Source organism: Schistocerca americana, chromosome 8 (assembly GCF_021461395.2).
Source record: "Schistocerca americana isolate TAMUIC-IGC-003095 chromosome 8, iqSchAmer2.1, whole genome shotgun sequence".
Classification (NCBI taxonomy): Eukaryota; Metazoa; Arthropoda; class Insecta; order Orthoptera; family Acrididae; genus Schistocerca; species Schistocerca americana.
The window spans coordinates 157753179-157780439 of record NC_060126.1 but is presented as its reverse complement, the minus strand read 5'-3'; the positions used below and the strand labels follow the sequence as shown (position 1 = coordinate 157780439).

Sequence of the window (27261 nt, the reverse complement as noted above, 5' to 3'; positions counted from 1 at the left end):
TTGAAAATAATTTGCACAGAATATGGAAATAGGAGAATATTATACATTAGTTGGCATAAAATTATTCTGGATGTGTTGCTGCATCATATTGTAAAATAAATATCACTGAATGAAAGAGACGCTTCTTCCATGATTACAATAGCCTTATTCTGGGTCAACTGCAGTAGTTTTCGTCCAGGGTCCGTTACATTTTGTCATGACTCCTCTACTGAACCAATACCTGATAGATGGGCGTCCCGGCGCAATTGTAACGACATCGCGTTAGGCTGTGACTGCAAGTCAGCATCTGCGCAATAGCCCATCAACGTGCACTTCTTTGGTGAAAGTATAACAAAATCAACGACGTAGTTTGCGGCTATCGATCAGGTTATCTTTTCCAAAGAAACTGTGCCACCCTTGTATGGTCTTGCAGACAACGCATGTCACACTGGTTACAACACAATGTGATTTTCTTCTATTGTTTTTACGATTATGTGCAGACTCTGACTACTTGTAAAGAAAAACGTTGTCACGTAAGCCTAAATTCACTACTGCCTGCAAATTTCACTGATTTATTTATTTATTTAATCGTATGGCTAGAGCCCCCCGTCGGGCAGACCGTTAGCCGGGTGCTGGTCTTTCACTTTGACGCCACTTCGGCGACCTGCAGTCGATGAGGATGATAGGATGATGATGAGGACAGCACAACACCCAGTCCCTGGGTGGAGAAAATTCCCCGACCCAGCCGGGAATCGAACCCGGGCCCAGAGGATTGACAATTCGTCACGCTGACCATCCAGCTACCGGGGGCTGACATTTCAGTAATACAGATGTGTAATAGAGATACTGACAGTAACGATTAATAGACAGAATGACGAAATTATACTAGTGGTAAGTTTAATTAGTACTTCCAGAAAAATGTAATTCACTGCGGCATAAATGACTCATCAGAGATTTTGGAGATATTGGGATATTGGGGATATTGTTACCCGGAAAAGTTTAATAATAAACGGTTCACGTAAGCAATTTTTAACACACAAAACAAAAAGACGTATAAAATGTGACACCTCTGTCTATCTCTGTCATCGGAACTGTCAGACATGTACCAGAATAATGCTGTTAATGAAATGGAATTATTGTAACATAGGCCTAGTTTTATGCAATTCATTAAAAACAATGTCAATTGTGACTGCTTGTTAATCTGTCACAAAATTTATTTTAAATTACTTTACAGTATGGCTGTCGCTAATTTTTTAACAGAATTATTGAGAAACATACTACATGCTACTAATACCGCACACTGAAATATTCTGTCGTCTACCCGTGTGCAAAACAACTCCCTTAGGAATAAGTCTTCTCTCTTAATTACATCAACAGCTAACCTTACAACTAAATTTCTCTGGGACGGATATCTCATGAAGGAGAGTTCATGTTCTGCAGATACCAAGTTCCTAATTACCAAATAAGTAAAAATAACGGCACTAATAACCTCATTATTAGGACAATGCACCTTTATTCACCCTTTCACATAGGTTCATCGCTAAAAAAGATGCAAAATATTGAGATTGTTCGATATTTTTGAAATGTTGTTTCTATAGCATCTGCCTGAACCTTTCCTGGCAAAAGATACTTGAAATGAACTCCTCAGTGCAATTCTTGGTTATTTCTAGAAGAGCGTGAGTGGTATGTGGTGACGTCAAATGTGTATCACTGGATAATCGAAATGTGTGATCAGGAGACTGTTTCCAAGTGTCCAGTCATAATGAAAATCTTCCAAAAATCTGATAATTTCATGACTTGTGCTGGAGAGTGGTTTCTGCAGTGCATCCTTGAAACTGATATCTCTACTGGATGAGCTAAAATTTAAAATTTTCCACCATGTGCAAATTAATTTATATTAGCAGTGCTCTCAAAACTTTCAATGGACAGTCGTCTCATTGAAAATATTAAGCACAAATTTGACATTTTTTCGCTACAGGTCGCTTGGAGAAAGAAAATTTAAAGTACGTTCATTGGCAAATTTTATTATCTGTGTGCATTCTCTCATGTAGCTTTTCAACTGAAGAAACTTGGCCGTAAACATTTGTGTACTTTCTGAAACAGTTTCAAACTGAAGATACATTATTGTCTGATCTGGATCTTTTTTATGAATGCAGTTGTTTCTTACACGTTGTAATAAATGAACTAAATGTAAAACATAAGAAAGCAAATGAGCGACACCGCAGTGTTGTGTGTAAACAAATGACAGCTGAGAAGGGGAAACAAAGAACGACATTGCCCACTGTTAATGGAATTGTGGTCACTAACAACACACACTATCTTACAACTTGTTGTATGCAGTACAGAAATTATTTTCTTAACCAGAGTGAAGAGTTCTTCACCATTTGTATTTTTCACTGGAAGAATGCGGACTGCATTTTTATATGAAGAAAGCGAACTCTGTACCATACAAACCTGAGCACCAGATGTCACATTTTTAGAACTCAGTACAGCACCCAAAGTGTTATCTCCTGCGAAGTCCAAATAAGCTTCAAGTGAATTTCGTCACCCTTTAGTGAAACAACATGATTTGATTCACAAAAAAAAGGGACTTCTGTTTTATATACAACAGAGAATTGCCACTTAGCTGCTCAACTGGTGGGTTTGTTTGAAAACAAAATTATGCAGAGTATTAGGATGGGGTGGCAGAAGATACTGTGTGCTTATTATAAACTTTTAAGCGTTTGGGGATATTGAAAATAAAATACTACGAAGATAATACAGTTTGATGAGTATCTGTAATGGATTTCGCGGACACCCATTAAATTCACTATAAGTTCGCAAACAAAATTTAATTTTGCCACTTTCAGTGTCATCAAAGAAAATTGACAGTTTTTTCAAATAATTAGTAATGAATAGCAAATGATCTATTTCTGAATTGTTATTGTTTTTCCTGGGGAGGTTTCCAGAATTATCAATAGTATTAATTAGTTTGTAATATTTTCGGTTTTATGGCGTATTGTTTGTAGTGAGTAGTGTGAGTCGACTGGGGTTAGGCAGCTGTGCAAGGTGCCTGTCACATTCACGAACACAAAGCGGTATTAAATCAACAAGGAATTCTACGCGTTGTATGTTTACAAAACAACAAAATGACACTGGCAATTATGATCACTCACACTGCTCAGTGCAAATGCAGGTGAATGACCAAAAATAAAATTAAAAAAATTCATAAGACATGAATCAAACAATTAATTTTACTGGTTGGTCAAAGATGTTCTTAGTCATGGCACCTGTTTTACACCGGAAGACCGTCACGGCAAGACCACAGGTCAGTCATTTAGATACGACTGACGATATTTATTAAGATCAAAGGGCAGCTTCATCACAGACTCGTAGGACAAAAATAACGATTCATCACTTTACTGATCTTCAAAAATGCTTCTCAGATCGAGGTAAACTACAGTCAGAATTCTCTTTACGAAGGATAAAAGTTAATGAGCATCGAATTACATTAAAATTTACATTAATCAATAGCGTGACCAAAATCAAATCAATACCGAAAGCATTGCATAAATGCAGAAAGCACCTGAATGCTATGTGGAAGACTGATACTCAAGAAGCATATAACTTTTCAAAGGCTGAGCAACTCGCAAATGCAAGAATACTGGCGAAGATCGACTAACAATCTCAGTACCAAATGTTTACTACGAAGAGAAAACTCAAGTCGCGGAATGAAGTCGCAAATTGTGAGCTGCACAGAGGAAAGGAAGCACAAACGCTAAACACGAAACATGCAGCAAAAACGGCGAAAGAAGCACTAGGCTGAGGCCGGACACTTGTCGAGATCTCTCCGACGAACCGTCGCCCCACGCCCCCAAACATCAAGTATGGTACTCCGTCTATGATCCACCCCACTCCTAAACGCCACTGGTTGTAGCGCGGCTTTCGCGAGATGAGCTGACGAAGGTAGTCTGTCATGTTACGTGCACGACTGGTAACGCTCTTGTACCTGTGCTATCTCTGCACTTGGATTTATAAAGATGAAAATAATACTGAAACGCGTGATGCATACATAGTGATCAATAAAGTAATTCTTCACCTGTTGTATGACTTTTTATGCAATCCAGCCAGCTTAACTATAGACCTATGCATATTTAAGGTGATGAAAGTTGCTTTGGGGAATTAGGCAGAATCAATGATATGTCTCATGGTTTAAGTTGTGGCTTCGGAAGAGGCACAGGATACTTTTTCTCTTTAGATCTGTCGAAATATTCACTATGTCTCAGAATCTACATCTACATACATACTCCGCAATCCACCATATAGTGCGTGGCGGAGGGTACCTCGTACCACAACTAGCATCTTCTCTCCCTTTTCCACTCCCAAACAGAACGAGGGAAAAAATGACTGCCTATATGCCTCTGTACGAGCCCTAATCTCTCTTATCTTATCTTTGTTGTCTTTCCACGGCAGTAAAATTGTACTGCAGTCAGCCTCAAATGCTGGTTCTCTAAATTTCCTCAGTAGCGATTCACGAAAAGAACGCCTCCTTTCCTCTAGAGACTCACACCCGAGTTCCTGAAGCATTTCCGTAGCACTCGCGTGATGATCAAACCTACCAGTAACAAATCTAGCAGCCCGCCTCTGAATTGCTTCTATGTCCTCCCTCACTCCGACCTGATAGGGATCCCAAACGCCCGAGCAGTACTCAAGAATAGGTCGTATTAGTGTTTTATAAGCGATCTCCTTCACAGATGAACCACATCTTCCCAAAATTCTACCAATGAACCGAAAACGACTACCGCCTTCGCCACAACTGCCATTACATGCTTGTCCCACTTCATATCGCTCTGCAATGTTACGCCCAAATACTTAATCGACGTGACTGTGTCAAGCGCTACACTACTAGTGGAGTATTCAAACATTACAGGATTCTTTTTCCTATTCATGTGCATTAATTTACATTTATCTATATTTAGAGTTAGCTGCCATTCTTTACACCAATCACAAATCCTGTCCAAGCCATCTTGTATCCTTCTGCAGTCACTCAACGACGACACCTTCCCATACACCACAGCATCATCAGCAAACAGCCTATCCAAAAGATCATTTATGTAGATAGAAAACAACAGCGGACCTACCACACTTCCCTGGGGCACTCCAGATGATACCCTCACCTCCGATGAACACCCACCATCGAGGACAACGTACTGGGTTCTGTTACTTAAGAAGTCTTCGAGCCACTCACATACTTGGGAACCAATCCCATATGCTCGTACGTTAGTTAGGAGTCTGCAGTGGGTCACCGAGTCAAACGCTTTCTGGAAGTCAAGGGATATGGCATCCGTCTGATACCCTTCATCGATGGTTGGCAAGATATCATGTGAAAAAAGGGCGAGTTGCGCTTCGCAGGAGCGATGCTTTCTAAAGCCGTGCTGATGCATGGACAGCAACTTCTCTGTCTCAAGGAAATTCATTATATTCGAACTGAGAATATGTTCGAGAATCCTGCAACAAACCGATGTTAAGGATATTGGTCTGTAATTTTGAGCATCCCTCCTTCTACCCTCAGTAAAGTCAAGCTCACAGAACTTGAAATAATGAGAAAATCTTTGATCAGCTACATATAATAATGCCCAGGGCAAATGTTGTCACTAAGAAATAACGCAAATATGGGATTAGAGTCAATTACCTTCACAACAAATCGGTTACAATTGGATTAGTATTTTAGGTAAACAGCTAAAGCTATTCCTGCATAAGTAAATCACAGTTTTAGAGATTCAATAATGTCTGCAGAATACTTCCTCTGGTAGAAAAGGGCACCAGATCACCCGAAACCACGAAGTTCATGAAGAACTAACCAACATCCTAAGTTAAACACACGGTAAGTTGCTCGTGCTCTTTAAATTAAAGTACACATACCTGTAGCGTTGCTCTTGGGGAGCGAAAAGAAAACGAATTGTTATTTTATATTTTTTTGAAAAATGTCGAAAAAGTGAATATTTTGGTGGGACACTTGACAACAGAATCAGGGATTGATTACACTATTATAATAACATACGTTGAGCATTAAATACCTGAATAAGAGCAGCAGGTTGATTTATTTGAGATCGTTCGGAAGAAACATTATCGTTTCTGTGCATTTTTATAGTCGCGATGTAGTCATACCCGGAACAACACTAAGGGACCAGAAGATTTATAGACTTTAAAAGAAATGCAACACTACACAATTAAAAAAAAGTTGGTTCAGAAATAATAGGAAAACGATAATGTTCCTTCTGCCTCATGCTGCGTTCGGCCCATCAGCGTGATCGTAATTTCTGGTGATGAACTAACACAAAATAATTATCATTTAAGTAAATTACGAGATGGAAATCATGAAGGTTAATTTACTAAAATTAGCACACTTATCTTTAACACACGTTTTTTTAATGCTACGTACCTTTTCATATTAAATTACAATAGATGACCATTGTTGTTAAGTACTTTATACATAACAGTCAAAATGTCCTCTTGATGCTGTCTGTTCGTAATCAGTTACAAGAAACTACATGTTTTCTGATTGGAAAAGTAACAATTGGCTCATTTACTGAATATTTTCACATAAAATATAAAATACCGATGCGGAACGCAGCAAGTCCGTGTGACCGCCTTTCATGGAATTCAAACAGTAAAAGTTGAGGCGCCCAATGACTCATTTGTTTTGAAACAACAGAATTCTTTTTTGTATCATTAATCGATACATGTACATAGAGATTTACAGGCACCACGCAAGAACGGCAATGATAAAGAATAATAGATTCTGTCACTGCTATGCGATGGTTCATTTCTTTTACTTTACAATTGTTCGATAACTTTAGGCCATCAGGCGTTTGCTATTGAGCGTATATTAATGTTTGTGAGGCGAAAATTACTAATATTACATACCCTGAGACAATCTAAATGAACTGCAAAGACGCTGAGCTTACATTCGAAATCTGTGTAACCTGGCAGACCTAAATAAATTATGAGGAAATGGAAATCAAGCTACACAAAAAGGACGTATTTGGGTGTGCAGGTTTGTTTATGTATTCATTATCGGGACTATGATCAGTATGAATAGCAGTTCAAGCTCCAAGACGAAGAAGTAAATGAGGACGGGAAGCAGTTCGCCTGCCACCTGCTCCTATTGTATTCGTAGAGCATTGTTACTGCAGTAGGCTTCACAGTCAGAAGCCAAGGCCAGCCACGTGCTTCTGCAAGCAGCCACACGCGTGCTCGCTGTCTGAGGGCGCCGGAATGAGGCAGCCACTCCCAGCTCCGCATACCGTACTTTTCCACGTGTAGGCCAACTGACATGTTCTGTCGCGTTATTTATGTCAAAAAGAAAACAGTGTTGGTTGGAAAATAATGATTACTTAATAACGCGTTTCACCCTTTTGGGGCATCATCAGATTATATACACTACTGGCCATTAAAATTGCTACACCACGAAGATGACGTGCTACAGACGCGAAATTTAACTGACAGGAAGAAGATGCTGTGATATGCAAATGATTAGCTTTTCAGAGCATTCACACAAGGTTGGCGCCGGCGGAGACACCTAGAACGTGCTGACACCAGGAAAGTTTCCAACCGATTTCTCATACGCAAACAGCAGTTGACCGGCGTTGCCTGGTGAAACGTTGTTGTGATGCCTCGTGTAAGGAGGAGAAATGCGTACCATCACGTTTCCGACTTTGATAAAGGTCGGATTTTAGCCTATCGCGGTGGCGGTTTATCGTATCGCGACATTGCTGCTCGCGTTGGTCGAGATCCAATGACTGTTAGCAGAATACGGAATCGGTGGTTTCAGGAGGGTAATACGGAACGCCGTGCTGGATCCCAACGGCCTCGTATCACTAGCAGTCGAGATGAGAGGCATCTTATCCGCATGGCTGTAACGGATCGTGCAGCCACGTCTCGATCCCTGAGTCAACAACAGATGGGGACGTTTGCAAGACAACAACCATCTGCACGAACACTTTGCAGCAGCATGGACTGTCAGCTCGGAGACCATGGCTGCGGTTACCCTTGACGCTGCATCACAGACAGGAGCACCTGCGATGGTGTACACAACGACGAACCTGGGTGCACGAATGGCAAAACGTTATTTTTTCGGATGAATCCAGGTTCTGTTAACAGCATCACGATGGTCGCATCCGTGTTTGGCGACATCGCGGTGAACGCACATTGGAAGCGTGTATCCGTCATCGCCATACTGGTGTATCACCCGGCGTGATGGTATGGGGTGCCATTGGTTACACGTCTCGGTTACCTCTTGTTCGCACTGACGGCACTCTGAACAGTGGACTTTACATTTCAGATGTGTTACGACCTGTGGCTCTACCCTTCATTCGATACCTGCGAAGCCCTACATTTCAACAGGATAATGCACGACCGCATGTTGCAGGTCCTGTACGAGCCTTTCTGGATACAGAAAATGTTCGACTGCTGCCCTGGCCAGCACATTCTCCAGATCTCTCACCAATTGGAAACGTCTGGTCAATGGTGGCCGAGCAACTGGCTCGTCACAATACCCCAATCACTACTGTCGATGAACTGTGGTATCGTGTTGAAGCTGCATGGGCAGCTGTACCTTTACACGCCATCCAAGTTCCGTTTGACTCAATGCCCAGGCGTATCAAGACCGTTATTACGGCCAGAGGTGGTTGTTCTGGGTACTTATTTCTCAGAATCTGTGCACCCAAATTGCGTGAAAATGTAATCACATGTCAGTTCTAGTATAATATGTTTGTCCAATGAATACCCGTTTATCATCTGCATTTCTTCTTGGTGTAGCAATTTTAACGGCCAGTAGTGTACAAAGAAAGAGAAAGAAGAAAAATATTAATACGGAAAGGGGCATGGTCCTATTATGCACCTCTGCAATGAGTAAATAAGAAGGTTAAAAAATGTCGTAAGGGAAGACTTACGTAGTATTCTACAAATAAGCATTCTTCAAAAAAGTGTGATATATGGCGTGGACCTATAACGCAGATGTAGCGGTAAGAGGTTCTGAAACTAATTAGTCGTGGCAGTCAACTCTCTACATTAACAAATGTGACGTAATGAGGATAAATAGGTGGAAAAGTACCTGTGGGGTTTATGACAACCGAATACCTGGAAACAGTCACATCCAATAAATATCAGGGAGTATGCCTACGAAACGATTTATAGTAGAAAGATCACATAAATCCAATGGCTGGAAAGAGAGATACTAGCCTGATTGTGAGGCTTGTTGGAAGGATCATCAGGCAGTATAGTTCACTCAGTATAGAGGCGTCTTAGGATACTTTCACCCGATCGATACCTGTAAATCTTAGGTACTGTAGTGCACCAACGACGGAGATAACTTACAAAATCTTCGTTCGATCGATACTCGAGTATTGTTTCTCAGTATTAAGAAGAAAATGGGGAAGATGCAAAGAACGACAGCGTGTTGCGTCACGGTGTGATTTACTGTTGGAATTGCGAGAGTCAACTGACGTACTGCTTCCTCCAACGCATATCTCGCGAAAGGTCGATGAGTTCGTACGGAGGCTTACCAGTAGTCGTTCATAGGCTACAACTGGCGATGAACGCTCGTGTGCCATACATCTGTGCCTACAAACAATTGTCATGGTTATGTGCGATAAGTGTAGAGAATATCATACTCCATGTTTGCTCTATAGTCTTCTCAATTACTGCACTCTCTTACACTTCTATCTTAACAGCATAGGTGATATACTCGTTCTAAACAAAGGAAAACTCTCTCTGTACTATTACATAACACTCCCATTTTTCCCAAGTCTTTTCTCTGCCAGGAACCCGAATCTGGAACAATTTTCCTCAAAATATGAGAGAAATTAAATTCCTACCAAACTTCAGAAGATAGCTAATGGTCCACCTTCTATCATAATAGCCGTCTCTCCTACATTCTGTGGAGCTCATTCTCCTCACACCCCCTCCGCTACAACTCTCGTCGCCTAAGTTCTTTATTTATATCCTGTTCTTTCCTGATAGTCACTGTCACCATCATTTTAATCTTCTCCCCTTTCTTTATCCATCCCACTTCTCATAGTACTAAACATGGCTTTAAATGTGCTAACCCAATCCATACCATTCTAAATGCCTTCTGCTTTTACGTATTATTATTATTATTATTATTATTATTAGTGTCTGTTATTATATCATTGTCATTATTGTTATTATAATTTATATTATTATAAAGAATGGAATTTTGAATTGTTTTGTTTCTGATCAGATGAGAGAGGGCATTAAGACTCTAGTCTGGTCAGCTTAAATAAGCAAAAATACATAAATATATCTCGAGAATATTCACCATATAGATCTAAAAATAAATAGAGAAATACTGCAAGATAGCATTTGCTCAGTATTGTCCAGTGGAACAACAGTCACAACTTCACTCTATGCAGGATTAAGCAACCTCTATTTCGCAAATGAAGTTTGCTAGTGGCTGTAAGATTTCCCTGAGAGCTGCCTGACAAAAATGCTGTTCTCAGACCAGATTTAACGACCTGCAGCTTTTTTTTCTCTAGGGATGAGAAAAGGATGAAATATAACAAGAAATGAAGAACTTTAAATGATGTGAAAGCAATAATCATCGCTGTGCTCACGACTTTTTAAGAATGGCAACTGCAAACGTTGGTATGGACACTTTTGTAGAAATTTAGGTGATGAAAACAAAGCATTAGGTCTACTGTCTGCAACGACTGCGTTTCACTGTAGTAATTTGACTAATAATAAAGTTACAGTGATTTGAAAATAATTGGTTCTTGCTAGTCATCCTGTATCCATTAGCACTCATCTTTTTTATGCAGAGAACATAGATGTGAGATGTTCGAAAATATTATCTCCACAAAAGGATGTCACAATAGCTCATGTTGTCATTCACTTTAAGCTGAAAAGTATTAGAACTCACAATGATGCCACTGAGAGCAATTAGCCGGCCGGTGTGGTCGAGCGGTTCTAGGCGCTTCAGTCTGGAACCGCGCGACCGCTACGGTCGCAGGTTCGAATCCTGCCTCGGGCATAGATGTGTGTGATGTCCTTAGGTTAGTTGGCTTTAAGTAGTTCTAAGTCTCGGGGACTGATAACCTCAGATGTTCAAATGGTTCAAATGGCTCTGAGCACTATGGGACTTAACTTCAGTCCCCTAGGACTTAGAACTACTTAAACCTAACTAACCTAAGGACATCACACACATCCATGCCCGAGGCAGGATTCGAACCTGCGACCGTAGCGGCCGCGCGGTTCCAGACTGTAGCGCCTTTAACCGCTTGGCCACCGCGGCCGGCTCAGATGTTTAGTCCCATAGTACTCAGAGCCATTTGAACCATTTTGAGCGCAATTTTTTTCCATGCAGAATACATAAAAAAACCGTTATTTTCAACAGAAGGTGGGGAACACTGCACGCAGAATCTGAAAGCTTTTGTGCACTGAGTGTTATGAACTTTGCAAACCAATTTAGCCTTCCATACTATATTGTACATAATATCTTTATATGAAAAATGAGTCTTTTTGGACGTTATGAATATGAGAGTAATAGGGTGCAGAGAGCATCGTCCAACATTACATTTTTGCCAAATTTATTCAAGATGGCGGCCATAGATGTGGTAATGTCGCAGCGATGTCATGGCGTGAAGTTCAAATTATGGCGGGAAAATAGGTTAATTGAACTACCTCCACTAACCTAACCTCTCCTGTCGCTCGCTCCCCTCCAACCTCCCCTCCCCTCGCCGTCTGGAAATTTGCGGGAAAAGGACTCAGTCTGTGCTGAGTTGCCGGACAGGATGGATGTAAGTCCTTATTTTGTTTGCATTGCTCCCCTACCTTCCCACATCAGGAAATTTATGGGAAAAGGAGTCTGTGATGGGCTGTTGGATAGGATGGACATAAGTCTTTATTTTGTATGGATTGTTTATTTAAATAATGTGAGTTGTAATAGGCAGTAGCTCCATCCAGTGTGTTCAACATCAGGTCCGGAGTTCAACTGACCTAGTTCACAGTACTGTCACCAGAGGGTGCTGTTATCCCTCCCCTCCTATGATGTAATCCAAGATGGCGACCTGGGGTGAAAATTGTGGGAAAAGGACTCAGTCTGTGTCTGATTGCTGGACTGGGAGGGCAGGCATAATTGTTTACTATGTTCAATGGATGAGATGTCTGTGCTCGAGAAGGAGGAGTATATTAGCATCTGAGGACTGTATTGATAGCATTGATATTTGGTGAAGACAAATATGCTGCATGAAATAATGAATATGTACTAAGTTACACTTTGCAGCTCATACTCATAAAAGTGTGTTTTGCAATAAAAGTCCAGTCACTTAGTCTTCCGAAGTGCAAGAGGCAAGATGTTCACCCACTGCAGCATGTGGCCTCTGCCAGTGGGCTCAGAAATTCGAGCAAGCAATGCGCCAGCTTACAGCATGGCCAGATAGTGTCTGTGGGGGGCGCTCTGATCACGTGTCAGCTCAGCATGTGTATGGGGGCAGTTGACTCGTGGCCATTGGGTTAGCTGCAGTGGATGACCGAGTAACATTGCTGGAAATATCTAGTTCCACAAGGACTGTATACAGTGCATCTACTTATGTTTCTTTTTGGGGGGTGGTGGGGTGAAATCTGTCTGTTTTTGCAGTATATGTATGGTATGGTGTCACTTTGCCTGGTTGGAGATTGGTTTATCGCTGAAAAATACAAGCTTTCTTCGACAGTAGCAGAGCAGTTTTATTGAGAAAGTGTCTTTCTGTTTCATGATCTGTGAACCACTTTTGTAGGATTTAACTGTCAGAGCAGTATGGCTGCTGTACTTTGTTTTCAATCTGTATGAAACAGTTTTGCCACTGAAAGTCTTGCCTGCAGAAAAATATGGCATACAGTGATCCCACACCAGCAGCAGCAGCAGTTTGGCGGGTTCCACAACGAAAAAAAAAAAAAAATTCAAGCTCTCCTTGACAATAGCAGAGCACTTTGATTGAGGTATTGTCTTTGATGATAGTGTCCCATATTTCATGATCTGTACACAACTTTTGCAGGGCTTAACTGTCAGTGCACTTGACTACTGTATATTTTTTCTTTTCGATCTGCACAAAACAGTTTTGCCGCTGAAAGTCTCATCTGCAGGAAATGGCGGAAAGTGATCTCACACCAGCAGCAGCAGCAACAATTTGGAGGTTAAATTCAGTGAGAGCCACTCAGACTGCTCCATTCATTCACAATACATCCTTTGTGTGGGGCATAGGAGCCTCTACAGACGTTTGAACAAGACAAGAACAAGGTATCTATGGACAGTTCTGAGAGTAACGTGATGTCTTCTTTGTTCAAGTGTTCAAAGACAAGTCCACCTTTGGCGGGATGCTGTCCCTTATTCGCCAATGTGGCTTTAGAGTGTCTCCAGACCAGCAGCTGTAGGACATCGAAAATTTATCATAAATTCCAACTATTTTTTTCGTCTGTAGGACACTGCTTCGAATTCGTTTGTGTAATTGTTCTGATTTTCCCGTCTGTGCCCAGACAGTGCTTCGAGAAGTGAGGAAAAAATAACGTCCCTGACTCTAGCTGTAGCCCACTCACCGTTTCAGAAAAGTGATGAACACCACAGCAGCTGTAGGACTCAGAAAGTTTCTCTCTCTCTCTCTCTCTCTCTCTGGCAGTGTCTTCAAAGAAGCAGCTAAAATTCGAAAAGTGATGAGCGTCCTGTTTTTAGAATTACACAGCTATTTGTTTCAACTTCTCATATCTTAGTTTTGGTGTGTAAAACCCGATATTGCAGCTGATATCTTTTTTGGGATCTGCTTCCCACAAAAGCATGTGAAGTGTCTCAGGGAGGTTCCACAAGTGTGCCACAATCTTTTTAGAGTCTGTGTTCAGGTATGGCTGTAGTGGTATTTCTCGGAATAAAACGAGTAATTGTTCAAATATTCTCACGTCATCTGCGATGCTGTCTCTTTCTCTCTCTTTGTGCGGTGGTACATTTAGTTCCTGTGATATTTTCAAGTTATATATGTTACAACATTCTGAAACACCAGAAGTCATAACTCCTGAAACAGTTCCTGTTCAATGACAAAGGGCATCCATGCACTGGGGATGGAAAGGGGGAAAGCCGCAGTTATTTCCAACACGACAGGAAGGTCTTAGTGGCTACTGCGTGACTGTGCACTCAGCCGGCACACTACCTGGCCATGCTGTAAGCTGGTTGTAAGCTGATGCATTGCCTACCTAAGTCTCTGGGCCTGTTAGAAGAGGGTACATGCTTCAGTGGGTGAGCGTCGTGCCTCTTGTGCTTCGGAAGACTTACTGACTGGACTCGTATCGAATGATCTACATTTACAGCACACGCTTTTTCGGTATGAGTTGCGAAGCATGACTTAACTCATATTCATTATTTCATGAAGCGTGTTTGTCGTCACCAAATATCAATGCTATCAACACAGTTCTCAGATGCTAATAGACTCCTCCTCCTCCACCACAGACATCTCATCCATTGAACACAGTGAACAATTACATCCGTCCTCCCAGTTCAGCAGCTAGACACACACTGAATCCTTTTCCCGACATTTTCCTCCCAGACTGCAATCTTGTATTATGTCATGGAAGGGGTGAGGGGGAGTGACAACAGTGCCCTCTGGTGACAGTCCTGCAAACTAGGTCAGTTGGACTCCAGACCTTATGGTGAACACACTGAATGGAGCTACTGCCTATGACAACTCAAATTGTTAAAAAAGTCAATGCATCAAAATAAATACTTACGTCCATCCTACCCAACAGCCCAGCACAGACTGAGTCATTTTTATGCCAATTTCAAGATGAAGAAGGGGAAGGGATGGGATGGGGTGGAGAGAGGGGTGGTGAGTGAGTTATCTTAATGGAGGTAGCCAAATTGACCTATTTTCCCGTGAAAATTTGTTTCTGCCATGACATCACTGTGACATTGTCAATTCTATGGTTGCCCTATTGGATCCATCATCTTGAATACATCTGGCAACGATACAATATGGGTCAATACTGTCTTTGCCGTACTACTTTTGAGAACAATAATAACGATAATAATAATAATAATAATAATAATAATAATAATAATGATAACTAATTTACTTTGAAAGCACATACACTACGCTCACTGTCAAAACACTCATGTATCGTCATTTGCCTATTCAGTTTTTAGACGGAAAATATATTTTTTGACTAGAAAGTGTCGCCTCGATCATTGACCCTGGCCATCTAGTTGACAAACCCAGTGAAATGCCAGGCACAAGATCTTACACAGTATCAACAAGTCTGGAATACACCGACTTCTTTACTTTGCTCCACAGAAAGCAAATCCAATCATGTATCACAAAAATTTATTAACGGTTTATTTAATTTGGGTTAGCTATGACCATCATCAGACCTGCGTGAATCCAGTACATTACATAATTCGTGTATTGTGTATACGGATGTACAGTCACATTATCAAGCCATACAAAATTTTATCACGAAACTGACTGAAATTAAGTGCCTGGTTAAAAATTTTTATGCTCCGTCACTGGATTTATAGCAAAACATATGATTATGAATATGACGCAACTCATGGAACCATCTTTTGCCTCGATCGATCTTGCTCTAATGGGCTACTGTTGCAAATTATCAGTAGTTTTACGTACTCTGTACACAAGAGCGCACAACACAGCCACTACGTTACACAGAAGAAGATCTCGTCGTAGGCTCCCACACGATACACGTACACATCCTAAACTTCTTTAAGAACTGTGAGGAAATCGGTGTGAAAGCACCTCCTCTATGATCATGTTCAGTACAACAATCCCCATTCTCGGCGTTGCCCCTAGCGTCCATTCAAACACATGGGACGTTTCATTTTACTTGTAAAGACTGACACAGTTGCTAGACCTTTTACGGCCAAATGCAGACTGACGCTTGTGGCGTTGGAAATACGTACGACACTAGGTTTCGCACGAAACTACCGTCTGAGGCAACAGATAAGGTACGAAGACATCAGAGCCGAGTTGGATATTTATTAACTTGAAGACTTAATAATACAGAAGTGAATAAAATGGCTAGAAGATATCGATTTGTTGCCAGAAGGAAGACTAACAGAATAAGTGTTAAGCTAAAACCGTAAAGAAAACGAGACCGCGGAAACCATAGAAGAATTTGAAGTGAAGAAGAAGGAGGAAAAGGAGAAAGAGGAGAAGGAGGAGAAGAAGAAGTATAATATGTGCTAGATTACTAATTATTTCTGGCGCTTTAGTTGCGGTTTTTGTAAATGATATCGTAGTATTAATTGTATGTGTCATTCGCAGACTTCTATACAAATTTAACAGTAAAATTCTGTTGTTAGATAGGGTGAAAATGTGAACCTTACAGATATGAAGAGGGAAACATGACTTTAGACGTAGAGGACGAACTGACCTCAGGTCTTCTGTCAACTCACTGCTGACATCATTATCCAAAATTTTTGAGAAGGTGATATATTCTGGAGTAGTATCTCACCTTAGCAGCAATAACATATTCACCAAATCACAGTTTGGTTTAAGAAGAGTTGCTCTACTAAAAATACCATTTGCATTTTCACTCACCTAATTTTAAAAGCGGTAAATAATCAAACAGCTCCGGTTGGTGTTTTCTGCTACCTGTTTAGGGCGTTTGACTGCGTGAATCACAGTATTCTCCTAAATAAATCGAAGTTTTATGGAATTGACGGTGTAATAAAGCAATGGATAATGTATCTGTACAAATAAAATATTTTTCTGCTTCAATCACTTGTTAATTTTGCCACGCGTTTCGATGGTTCACACCATTACCTTTATTGGTGTTATTTACACAGCTGGTGTTATTGAAGAGTGCAGACGTCTTTTCACAGGAGCAGACAAAGGGCAGTATAGGTTATTTTGCATTTTTTGGGGCGCGGTAGAGTCGTAACAAGTCTACATAATGCTTCCTTTTGTATGCCCTCTCCATCATACATTATGTTTACATTGTAACGTCAAAGATGTTTTATTTGTATTTATCAATAGTCGCAGCTCTCACAACGCCGTCCTTTATGAACAAAATTTCATGTCATATCTAACCAAAAACATACAAAAAGTTGTACTTAGTAATCCAGCAAATATAGTCCGAATTCTGATAGGGGAGAAATCACATATGGGGTCTCCAAGACTCAATCTGAGGTCCACTAGTGTTACTAATATTTGCAAACGAACTTCCGTCTTTTATACAACAAGTAGAATTACATCTTTTCCTAGATAACACTACTCCTGCTTCAAAGTATATTTATTCCCTCACGAAATTTGTTGCAAATAATCCACTACAGTTCAAAAGGAACGATGATGTACATAATTACAATACCAGAAGGAAAAATGGCATTTATTACTGCAAGTTAAGGTTGTCTTTAGTACAAAAAGGGGTGCATGATAGTACAAGCAAAGTTTTAGAACACAAACCCAGAAAGAGGCTGCAAATGTGAAAACAAACTGAAAAAGTATCTCATTGACAACTGTTTACGAATTTATGTTGTAATATATAACAGATGATGGAAAGGAATTACTAACACACACACACACACACACACACACACACACACACACACACACACACACACTCTCTGTTCAGAGGCTGGACAAATGTGTGGTTCCTAAAGACCGGCAGCAGCCTTTTCACTGCTTGCAGGGGCAGCAGTCTGGATGACTGATCCGGCCTTGTAATATCACCAAAACAGCCTTACTCTGCTCGTACTGCGAACAACTCAAAGCAATGAAGGACTACAGCCGTAATTTTTTCCTAGGGCATGCAGCTCTACTGTATGGTTGACTCATGATGATGTCCTCTTGGGGGAAAGAATCCGGGGTAAGTCCCCAATTCGGATCTCCGAGCGGGGGCTATTTAGGAGGATGTTGTCATTAGGAGAAACAAAACTTATATTCTACGGACCGGTGCGTGGAATGTTAGGTCTCTTAATCGGGAGGTAGGACAGAAAATTTAAAAAAGGAGTTGGATAGGTTGAAGTTAGATATAATGGGAAATAGTGAAGGTCGGTGGCAGGAGGAACAGGACTTATGGTCAGGTGAATACAGGATATAAATACAAAATCAAATAAGAGTAATGCAAGAGTAGATTTAATAATGAATAAGAAAATAGGAATGCAGGTAAGCTACTATGAACAGTATAGTGAACGCATTATTGTAGCCAAGGTAGACACGAAGCCAACACCCACCACATTAGTACAAGTTTATATGCGAACTAGCTCTGCAGACGATGAAGAAATTAAAGAAATTATTCAGGTAGTTACGGGAGACGAATGTTTCATAGTGATGGGGGACTGGAATTCGACAGTAGGAAAAATGAAGATAAGGTAAAATAGTAGGTAAATATTGACAGGGGGAGAGGACTGAAAGAGGAAGCCGCCTGGTGGAGTTTTGCACACAGCATAATTTAATCATCGCTAACCCTTGGTTTAAGAATCATAAAAATGGGTTGTACACGTTAAAGAGACCTGGAGACATCGGAAAGTTTGAGATTTGATTACATAATGGTAAGACAGAGATTTAGAAACTAGATTTTAATTTGTAAAACATTTCCAGTCAGATGTGGTCTCTAACCACAATTTATTGGTTATGAACTGTAGATTAAAACTGAGCAAATTGGAAAAAAGATAGGAAGCTGCGTAGGTGGGACCTGGATAATTTGAAAAACCAGAGGTTGCTGAGAGTTTCGGAGGGAGCATTAGGCAACGGTTGACTAGAACAGTGGAAAGGAATATAGTAGAAAACGAATGAAACGAATGAAATAATCAAGGCAACAGAGGATCAAATAGGAAATAAGACAAGGCCTAGTAGGAATCCTTGGATGACAGAAGAGATATTGAATTCAGTTGATGAAAGGAGAAAATATAAAAATGCAGTGAATGCGGCAGGCGAAAGAGAATACAAACGTTTAAAACATGAAATTGACAGCAAGTGCAAATGGTAAGCAGGAATGCCTAGAGGACAAATGTAAGGATTTACAAGCATATTTCATCAGGGAAAGACAGATGCCGCCTACAAGAAAGAGGCCTTTGGGGAAAAGAGGAGTGATCAGCTGTATGAATATCAAGAGGTCAGATAGTAAACCAGTCTTAAGCAAAAAAGGGAAAGCTGGAAGGGGGAAGGAGTATACAGAGCGTCTATACATTGGATATGAACTTGAAGGTAAAATTACAGAAAGGGAAGTGTATGTAGATAAAGATAATATGGGAGATATGATACTACGAGAAGAGTTTGACAGAGCTCTGAAAGATCTAAATCGGAACACGGCCCCTATACTAGACGATATTCCGTCAGAACTAATGATAGCCTTAGGAGAGCCATCCATGAAAAAACTCTTCCATCTCTTATGTAAGACGTTTGGGACAGGAGAAGCAACCTCAGACTTCAAGAAGAATGTAATAATTAGAATTTTAAAGAAAGCAGTTGCTGACAGTTGTGAAAATTACCGAACTATCAGTTCGATAAGTCATGGTTGCAAAATACTAACACAAATTCCTTAGAGAAGACTGGAAAAACTTGTTGAAGCCGACCTCGTGGAAGATCAGTTTGGATTCCGGAGAAACATAGGAAGAAGGTAGATTAAGGAAAGACAAAGATACGTTTATAGCATTTGTAGACGTAGAGAAAGCTTTTGAAAGTGTTGACTTGAATACTGTCCTTGAAATTCTAAAGGTAGCAGGGGTACAATACATTGAACTAAAGGTTATTTAGAGCTTGTACAGAAACCAGGCGGCAGTGATAAGAATCGAGGGGCGTGAAAGGGAAGCACTGCTTGAGAAGAAAGTGAGACAGTGTTGTAGTGGGGACTACTCAGGAGGATGTCGTCATCAGGAGAAACAAAACATATTCTACGGATCGGTGCGTGGAATGTTGAATGGAATGACATTGTGAAGAAAAGAGGATAAGACGAACATCAACAAAAGAAGAAACAAGGCTTATGGAATGTAGTCGAATTAAATCATGTGATGCTGAAGAAATTAGATTAGAAAACGAAACACCTAAGGTAGTAGACGAGTTTAGCTATTTGGGCAACGAAATAACAGATGATGGCCGAAGTAGAGAGGATATAAAATATAGACTGGCAATGACAACAAAAGTATTTCTGAAGAAGAGAAATTTGTTAACATTAGACATAGATTTAAGTGTTACGAATTTTCTGAAAGAATTTGTGTGGAGTGTAGGGCATGTATGGAAGTGAAACTTGGACGATAAACAGTTTAGGCAAAAAGAGAATATTACCTTTCGAAATGTGGTGCTATAGAAGAATGCTCAAGATTAATTGGGTAGACCACGTAACTAATGAGGAAGTAGTGAATAGAATAGGGAGACAAGAAATTTGTGGTACAACTTGACCAAAAGAAGGTTTATAGGACACGTTCTGAGACTTCAAGGGATCAGCAATTTTTTATTAGAGGGAAGTATGTTTGGGGCAGGGGTAAAACTCGTAGAGGGAGACCAAGATATGAATACAGCAAGGATGTGAATACAGGAGAATATGGGCTTGGGACAAGGAATGAAAGAGGAGAAAGACTAATTGAGTTCTGTAACAAGTTTCAGCTAGTAATAGCGAATACCCTGTTCAAGAATCACAAGAGGAGGAGGTATACTTGGAAAAGGCCGGGAGATACGGGAAGATTTCAATTAGATTACATCATGGTCAGACAGAGATTCCGAAATCAGATACTGGATTGTAAGGCGTACCCAGGAGCAGATATAGACTCAGATCACAATATAGTAGTGATGAAGAGTAGGCTGAAGTTCAAGACATTAGTCAGGAAGAATCAATACGCAAACAAGTGGGATACGGAAGTACTAAGGAATGACGAGATACGTTTGAAGTTCTCTAACGCTATAGACACAGCAATAAGGAATAGCGCAGTAGGCAGTACAGTTGAAGAGGAATGGACATCTCTAAAAAGGGCCATCACAGAAGCTGGGAAGGAAAAATAGGTACAAAGACGGTAGCTGCGAAGAAACCATGGGTAACAGAAGAAATACTTCAGTTGATTGATGAAAGGAGGAAGTACAAACATGTTCCGGGAAAATCAGCAATACAGAAATACAAGTCGCTGAGGAATGATATAAATAGGAAGTGCAGGGAAGCTAAGACGAAATGGCTGCAGGAAAAATGTGAAGACATCGAAAAAGATATGATTGTCGGAAGGACAGACTCAGCATACAGGAAAGTCAAAACAACCTTTGGTGACATTAAAAGCAACGGTGGTAACATTAAGAGTGCAACGGGAATTCCAGTCTTAAATGCAGAGGAGAGAGCAGATAGGTGGAAAGAATACATTGAAAGCCTCTATGAGGGAGAGAAGAAGAAACAGGGGTCGATTTAGAAGAGATAGGGGATCCAGTATTAGAATCGGAATTTAAAAGAGCTTTGGAGGACTTACGGTCAAATAAGGCAGAAGGGATAGATAGCATTCCATCAGAATTTCTAAAATCATTGGGGGAAGTGGCAACAAAATGACTATTCACGTTGGTGTGTAGAATACTTGAGTCTGACGATATACCATCTGACTTTCGGAAAAGCATCATCCACACAATTCCGAAGACGGCAAAAGCTGACAAGTGCGAGAATTATCGCACAATCAGCTTAACTGCTCATGCATCGAAGCTGCTTACAAGAATAATATACAGAAGAATGGAAAAGAAAATTGAGAATGCGCTAGGTGACGATCAGTTTGGCTTTAGGAAAAGCAAAGGGACGAGAGAGGCAATTCTGACGTTACCGCTAGTAATGGAAGCAAGGCTAAAGAAAAATCAAGACACTTTCATAGGATTTGTCGACCTGGAAAAAGCGTTCGACAATATAAAATGGTGCAAGCTGTTCGAGATTCTGAAAAAAGTAGGGGTAAGCTATAGGGAGAGACGGGTCATATACAATATGTACAACAACCAAGAGGGAATAATAAGAGTGGGCGATCAAGAACGAAGTGCTCGTATTAAGAAGGGTGTAAGACAAGGCTGTAGCCTTTCGCCACTGCTCTTCAATCTGTACATCGAGGAAGCAATGATGGAAATAAAAGAAAGGTTCAGGAGTGGAATTAAAATACAAGGTGAAAGGATATCAATGATACGATTCGCTGATGACATTGCTATCCTGAGTGAAAGTGAAGAAGAATTAAATGATCTGCTGAACGGAATGAACAGTCTAATGAGTACACAGTACGGTTTGAGAGTAAATCGGAGAAAGACGAAGGTAATGAGAAGTAGTAGAAATGAGAACAGCGAGAAATTTAACATCAGGATTGATGGTCACGAAGTCAATGAAGTTAAGGAATTGTGCTACCAGTAAAATAACCAATGACGGACGGAGCAAGGAGGACATCAAAAGCAAACTCGCTATGGCAGAAAAGGCATATCTGGCCAAGAGAAGTCTACTAATATCAAATACCGGCCTTAATTTGAGGAAGAAATTTCTGAGGATGTACGTCTGGAGTACAGCATTGGTGGTAGTGAAACATGTACTGTGGGAAAACCGGAACAGAAGAGAATCGAAGCATTTGAGATGTGGTGCTATAGACGAATGTTGAAAATTAGGTGGACTGATAAGGTAAGGAATGAGGAGGTTCTACGCAGAATCGGAGAGGAAAGGAATATGTGGAAAACACTGATAAGGAGAAGGGACAGGATGATAGGACATCTGCTAAGACATGAGGGAATGACTTCCATGGTACTAGAGGGAGGACCTGCAGAGGATTAATGCATGGTGCGACAGCTGGCAGCTTTCCCTAAACGTAGATAAATGTAATATAATGCGCATACATAGGGGCAGAAATCCATTCCAGTACGATTATGCCATAGGTGGTAAATCATTGGAAGCGGTAACGACCGTAAAATACTTAGGAGTTACTATCCGGAGCGATCTGAAGTGGAATGATCACATAAAACAAATAGTGGGAAAAGCAGGCGCCAGGTTGAGATTCATAGGAAGAATTCTAAGAAAATGTGACTCATCGACGAAAGAAGTAGCTTACAAAACGCTTGTTCGTCCGATTCTTGAGTATTGCTCATCAGTATGGGACCCTTACCAGGTTGGATTAATAGAAGAGATAGACATGATCCAGCGAAAAGCAGCGCGATTCGTCATGGGGACATTTAGTCAGCGCGAGAGCGTTACGGAGATGCTGAACAAGCTCCAGTGGCGGACACTTCAAGAAAGGCGTTACGCAATACGGAGAGGTTTATTATCGAAATTACGAGAGAGCACATTCCGGGAAGAGATGGGCAACATATTACTACCGCCCACATATATCTCGCGTAATGATCACAACGAAAAGATCCGAGAAATTAGAGCAAATACGGAGACTTACAAGCAGTCGTTCTTCCCACGCACAATTCGTGAATGGAACAGGGAAGGGGGGATCAGATAGTGGTACGATAAGTACCCTCCGCCACACACCGTAAGGTGGCTCGCGGAGTATACAGAAGACCACAACAACATGTTATACATGTTGTAACGTAGCCATATTTACAAATTAATTGGCTATGTGAATGTAAATGAAAGTTCTGGCACCGTTTCATTACGTGTAACACTGGATTAGACTCATATACCGCCAGCATTTTACAGTTAATCTGAATTTAATTAGCAGTTTCTCAAAGGAGAAACTATGAGTTCGTTTCCAGTAGGCTTGGTGAACCACTTCATTCACACACAATGATGCCGCAGCGGAATATTGTCTTTGCAGTGAACCCAAAAATTGTACTCCCCCCTTACGATGCGCCACGCTTCTTGCGCAATGGTCTTAGTTTCCTTATGGCTGTCAGATTGGATCTTTCTTGAGCTTCCGAAAGCTGTGTCCCGAAGCAGAGAAGGAAGTCTGTGAAGGCCTGGTGTGGGTGATGCCCTAAGATGCTGCTGGTTATTTTATTCCATTGGCATATACACAGTTCAATCACATTAATGTCATCATGTATCAAAAGACCGAATAACCGCCTATTGTAGCACGAATGTGCAGCAAGATAGCCAGTGCGCTTCTGAAAGGTACCAACAGGGATTTTGAGTCATGTCGACTGCAGAACCACGGGCTGCTGCGCTAGATTTATCAGTTGCGGATCCGTGGTATGACAGCCTTATCAAGGTGGTCCCATAGATTCTCGGTGGTTGTAAATCTGCGGAGTTTGGTGGCCAGGGAAGTTCGTTAAATTCATCCTGGTGCCCTTCGAACCACACATGTACACTGCACGCTGTATGACACAATGCATTGTCCTGCTGGTAGATCCATCATGCCAAGGAAAAAAAACAAACTACATCTAGGGGTGGGCGTGGGCCCCAAGGATTGATGCACACTTTTGTGATCCACTGAGCCTACACAATGGCAAGATCACCCAGAGAATGCCACAACAACATTACCCAGAACATAACGCCCCCTCCTCAAGCCTATACTTCATTTTGGTTATTGTAGGGTCGTACACGCCAACAGTTATCTGTTTGATGGAGCATAAAACGTGATTCACACGAAAAGGCCACCTGTCGGCACCCAGTGGACGTCCAGTCGCGATATTGGCGTGAAAATTCCATCCTTCGTCACCGATGAACACCAGTCAGCATGGGCGCATGAACCAAGCGCCTGTTAGGATGCCCATACACAGCAACACCCTATGGTGGTTGAGGAGATACTGTTAGTAGCTCCTTAGGCTCATCTAAGTGATCTGTTGCTCAACAGTCGCACAGCTATTCATCCATACACATCTCTACAACCGTCTTCCACAACTGTCATGTGTGGTCCATGGTGCACGACATTTCCCATGGCGCCGGTCATTCTTAGTTCCAGTTTGACATGCATGGTATACTTTAACCATGGCTGTATGTGATTAGTTTTCTATCTGAGCCGTTTCAGAAAAGTTTCCACCCTTGTCCCAAAACCAAATGATCATGTTCTTTTGGATATCGGATAATTCCACATTACGGCAATGACTGCACTGTTGTCCATGACCCCCCTCCCCCTCTGGCGTGATTTATATACCCCTCTGGTAGTGCTGTCATCTGCCGTCTGTGAGTAAGTACTGCATGTTGACATCGAGAATAAGCCGTGGTCGCATTACTGAGACTGGGCCACGTATAATCTTCGCAGCAGAACTATTGTTAACCTTGTTGTTCTGAGAATGGGTGCATCTTGAGATCCGCAAAGTTGGTCACGTATCATGCATGGAAGCCTACAAAGACATGCAGTGACTAGTGCCTTTTGGATACAGCTGCTTCTCTACTTCCATGGGTAGAGCTGAACTCTGCAGAAGAGCTACTGTTTTCTATGTCATTGCCAGATTGGACCCTTCATGGGCTTCCTGTGAGATGGGTCATATCAGGGAGCTTACTCTGACTTTACTTTCAAACGTTTGGATACGCTATGCAGTAACATTATATGCTTATTTAGTTACCTTTTATGTAAGAGCAGACGGAGGACCCCTTGAGACTTGACGTGGCCGTGGTCTTGCAGGTTTCTGCAGTACTGGAGCCGCAGGATGCCTTGCTGCGATATCCACCCCCGCAGGATGAGCGCGGAGGAGCAGGAGCGCGAGCTGGACGGCGACCCGCTGGACCTGTTGCCGCACGAGCAGCTGGCGCGCCTGAGCCAGGTGGCCTCCTTCTACGACGGCGCGTGCGTCCTCATCACCGGAGCCACCGGCTTCCTGGGCACGTCGCTGCTGGAGAAGCTGCTGCGTACCTGCACCGGCATCAGCAGGATCTACGTGCTCATACGCGACAAGAAGGGCGTCCCGCTGCGGGAGCGCGTGCGGCGGCACCTGGAGGGCGTGGTAAGCACCGTCTCGTTGCCTCTTCTGTAATTTAAATTTGGTGAGCGGTTTGCTAAAGCAGTCCAGCTCCGTGTACAGGAGCTAATTGTAGTGTTCCAGACCTGCATGGTCGAAATAGTACAGACGGCGCGGCCGGAGTGGCCGTGCGGTTCTAGGCGCTACAGTCTGGAACCGCGTGACCGCTACGGTCGCAGGTTCGAATCCTGCCTCCGGCATGGACGTGTGTGATGTCCTTAGGTTAGTTAGGTTTAAGTAGTTCTAAGTTCTAGGGGACTGATGACCACAGATGTTAAGTCCCATAGTGCTCAGAGCCATTTGAACCATTTTTGAATAGACGGCGCAAGATCAATAACTAAGTTTTTTCATTCAGGGAACCAAGGGACAAAAATGAATACTTCAGGCGGACCGTGGGTCCTGATTAAACAGTGCGTTTGTAAATTACTTGCCTTTCACAACAAAACAGCTGACTGACTGTCGCTGGTAGCACTTCCTTGACCAACAACTCCAATCATTTGTGTGGTGTCCAACAGTTCCAAAAATACTGTGACATACAATCATGCTCATAAATAAGGATAATGCTGATGCATGGTGAAACAACGCTCTGGTGGGCGGTTTGCGGGTTTAAATCACCTCGGGGTACGACCATGCGGTGCATCTGACCTGCGGTCGTCGCACGGTGGCAGCAGTCCACATACGCAGAGGTGTGTTGGTGCATGTCAGAGTACGGTGCAGCGAGTAAGTGTGTAGACGTGTTTCAGACTATGGTAATGGTGTTGAAAATGGTTCGAAGAACACATATTGATGACGTTATCAGTGGTAGAATACTAAGGCGACTGGAGGCTGCTCAAACACAGCAGGTCGTAGCACGGGTCCTCCGTGTTCCACAAAGTGTGATCTCAAGATTATAGCAACGATTCCAGCAGACAGGAAACGTGTCCAGGCCCTACAGTACGGGACGACCACAGTGTACGACACCACAGGAAGACCGATATCTCACCATCAGTGCCCGCAAACGGCCACGGTGTACTCCAGGTAGCCTTGCTCAGCACCTTACAGCAGCCACTGGAACAGTTGTCTCCAGACACACAGTCTACAGACGACTGAACAGACATGTTTTATTCGCCCAGAGACCTGCAAGATACATTCCACTGACCCCTGGTCACAGGAGAGCCCGTAACGCCTGGTGACAATAACACAGTACATGGTCATTGGAACAATGGTCCCAGGTTATGTTCACGGACGAGTTTAGGTATAGTCTGAACAGTGACTCTCGCAGGGTTTTCATCTGGCGTGAACCAGGAACTAGATATCAACCCCTTAATGTCCTTGAAAGGGACCTGTGTGGAGGTTGTGGTTTGATGGGTGCGATTATGATTGATGCACGTACACCCCTGCATGTCTTTGACAGAGGAACTGTAACAGGTCAAGTGTATCGGGACGTCATTTTGCACCAGTATGTCCGCCTTTTCAGGGGCACAGTGGGTCCCACCTTCCTCCT

General features: G+C 42.0%; 1 protein-coding gene across 1 annotated transcript in view; it reads left to right on the top strand.

Moving 5' to 3' along the window:
- LOC124545123 (fatty acyl-CoA reductase wat-like) overlaps positions 1–27261 on the top strand; it is a 261169-nt gene that overhangs the window by 50778 nt on the left and 183130 nt on the right. The window contains exon 2 of the mRNA XM_047123943.1: positions 25445–25763. Coding sequence (XP_046979899.1) covers positions 25470–25763 — 294 coding nt within the window. The 5' untranslated portion in view covers positions 25445–25469. The remainder of the gene's footprint in view (positions 1–25444; positions 25764–27261) is intronic.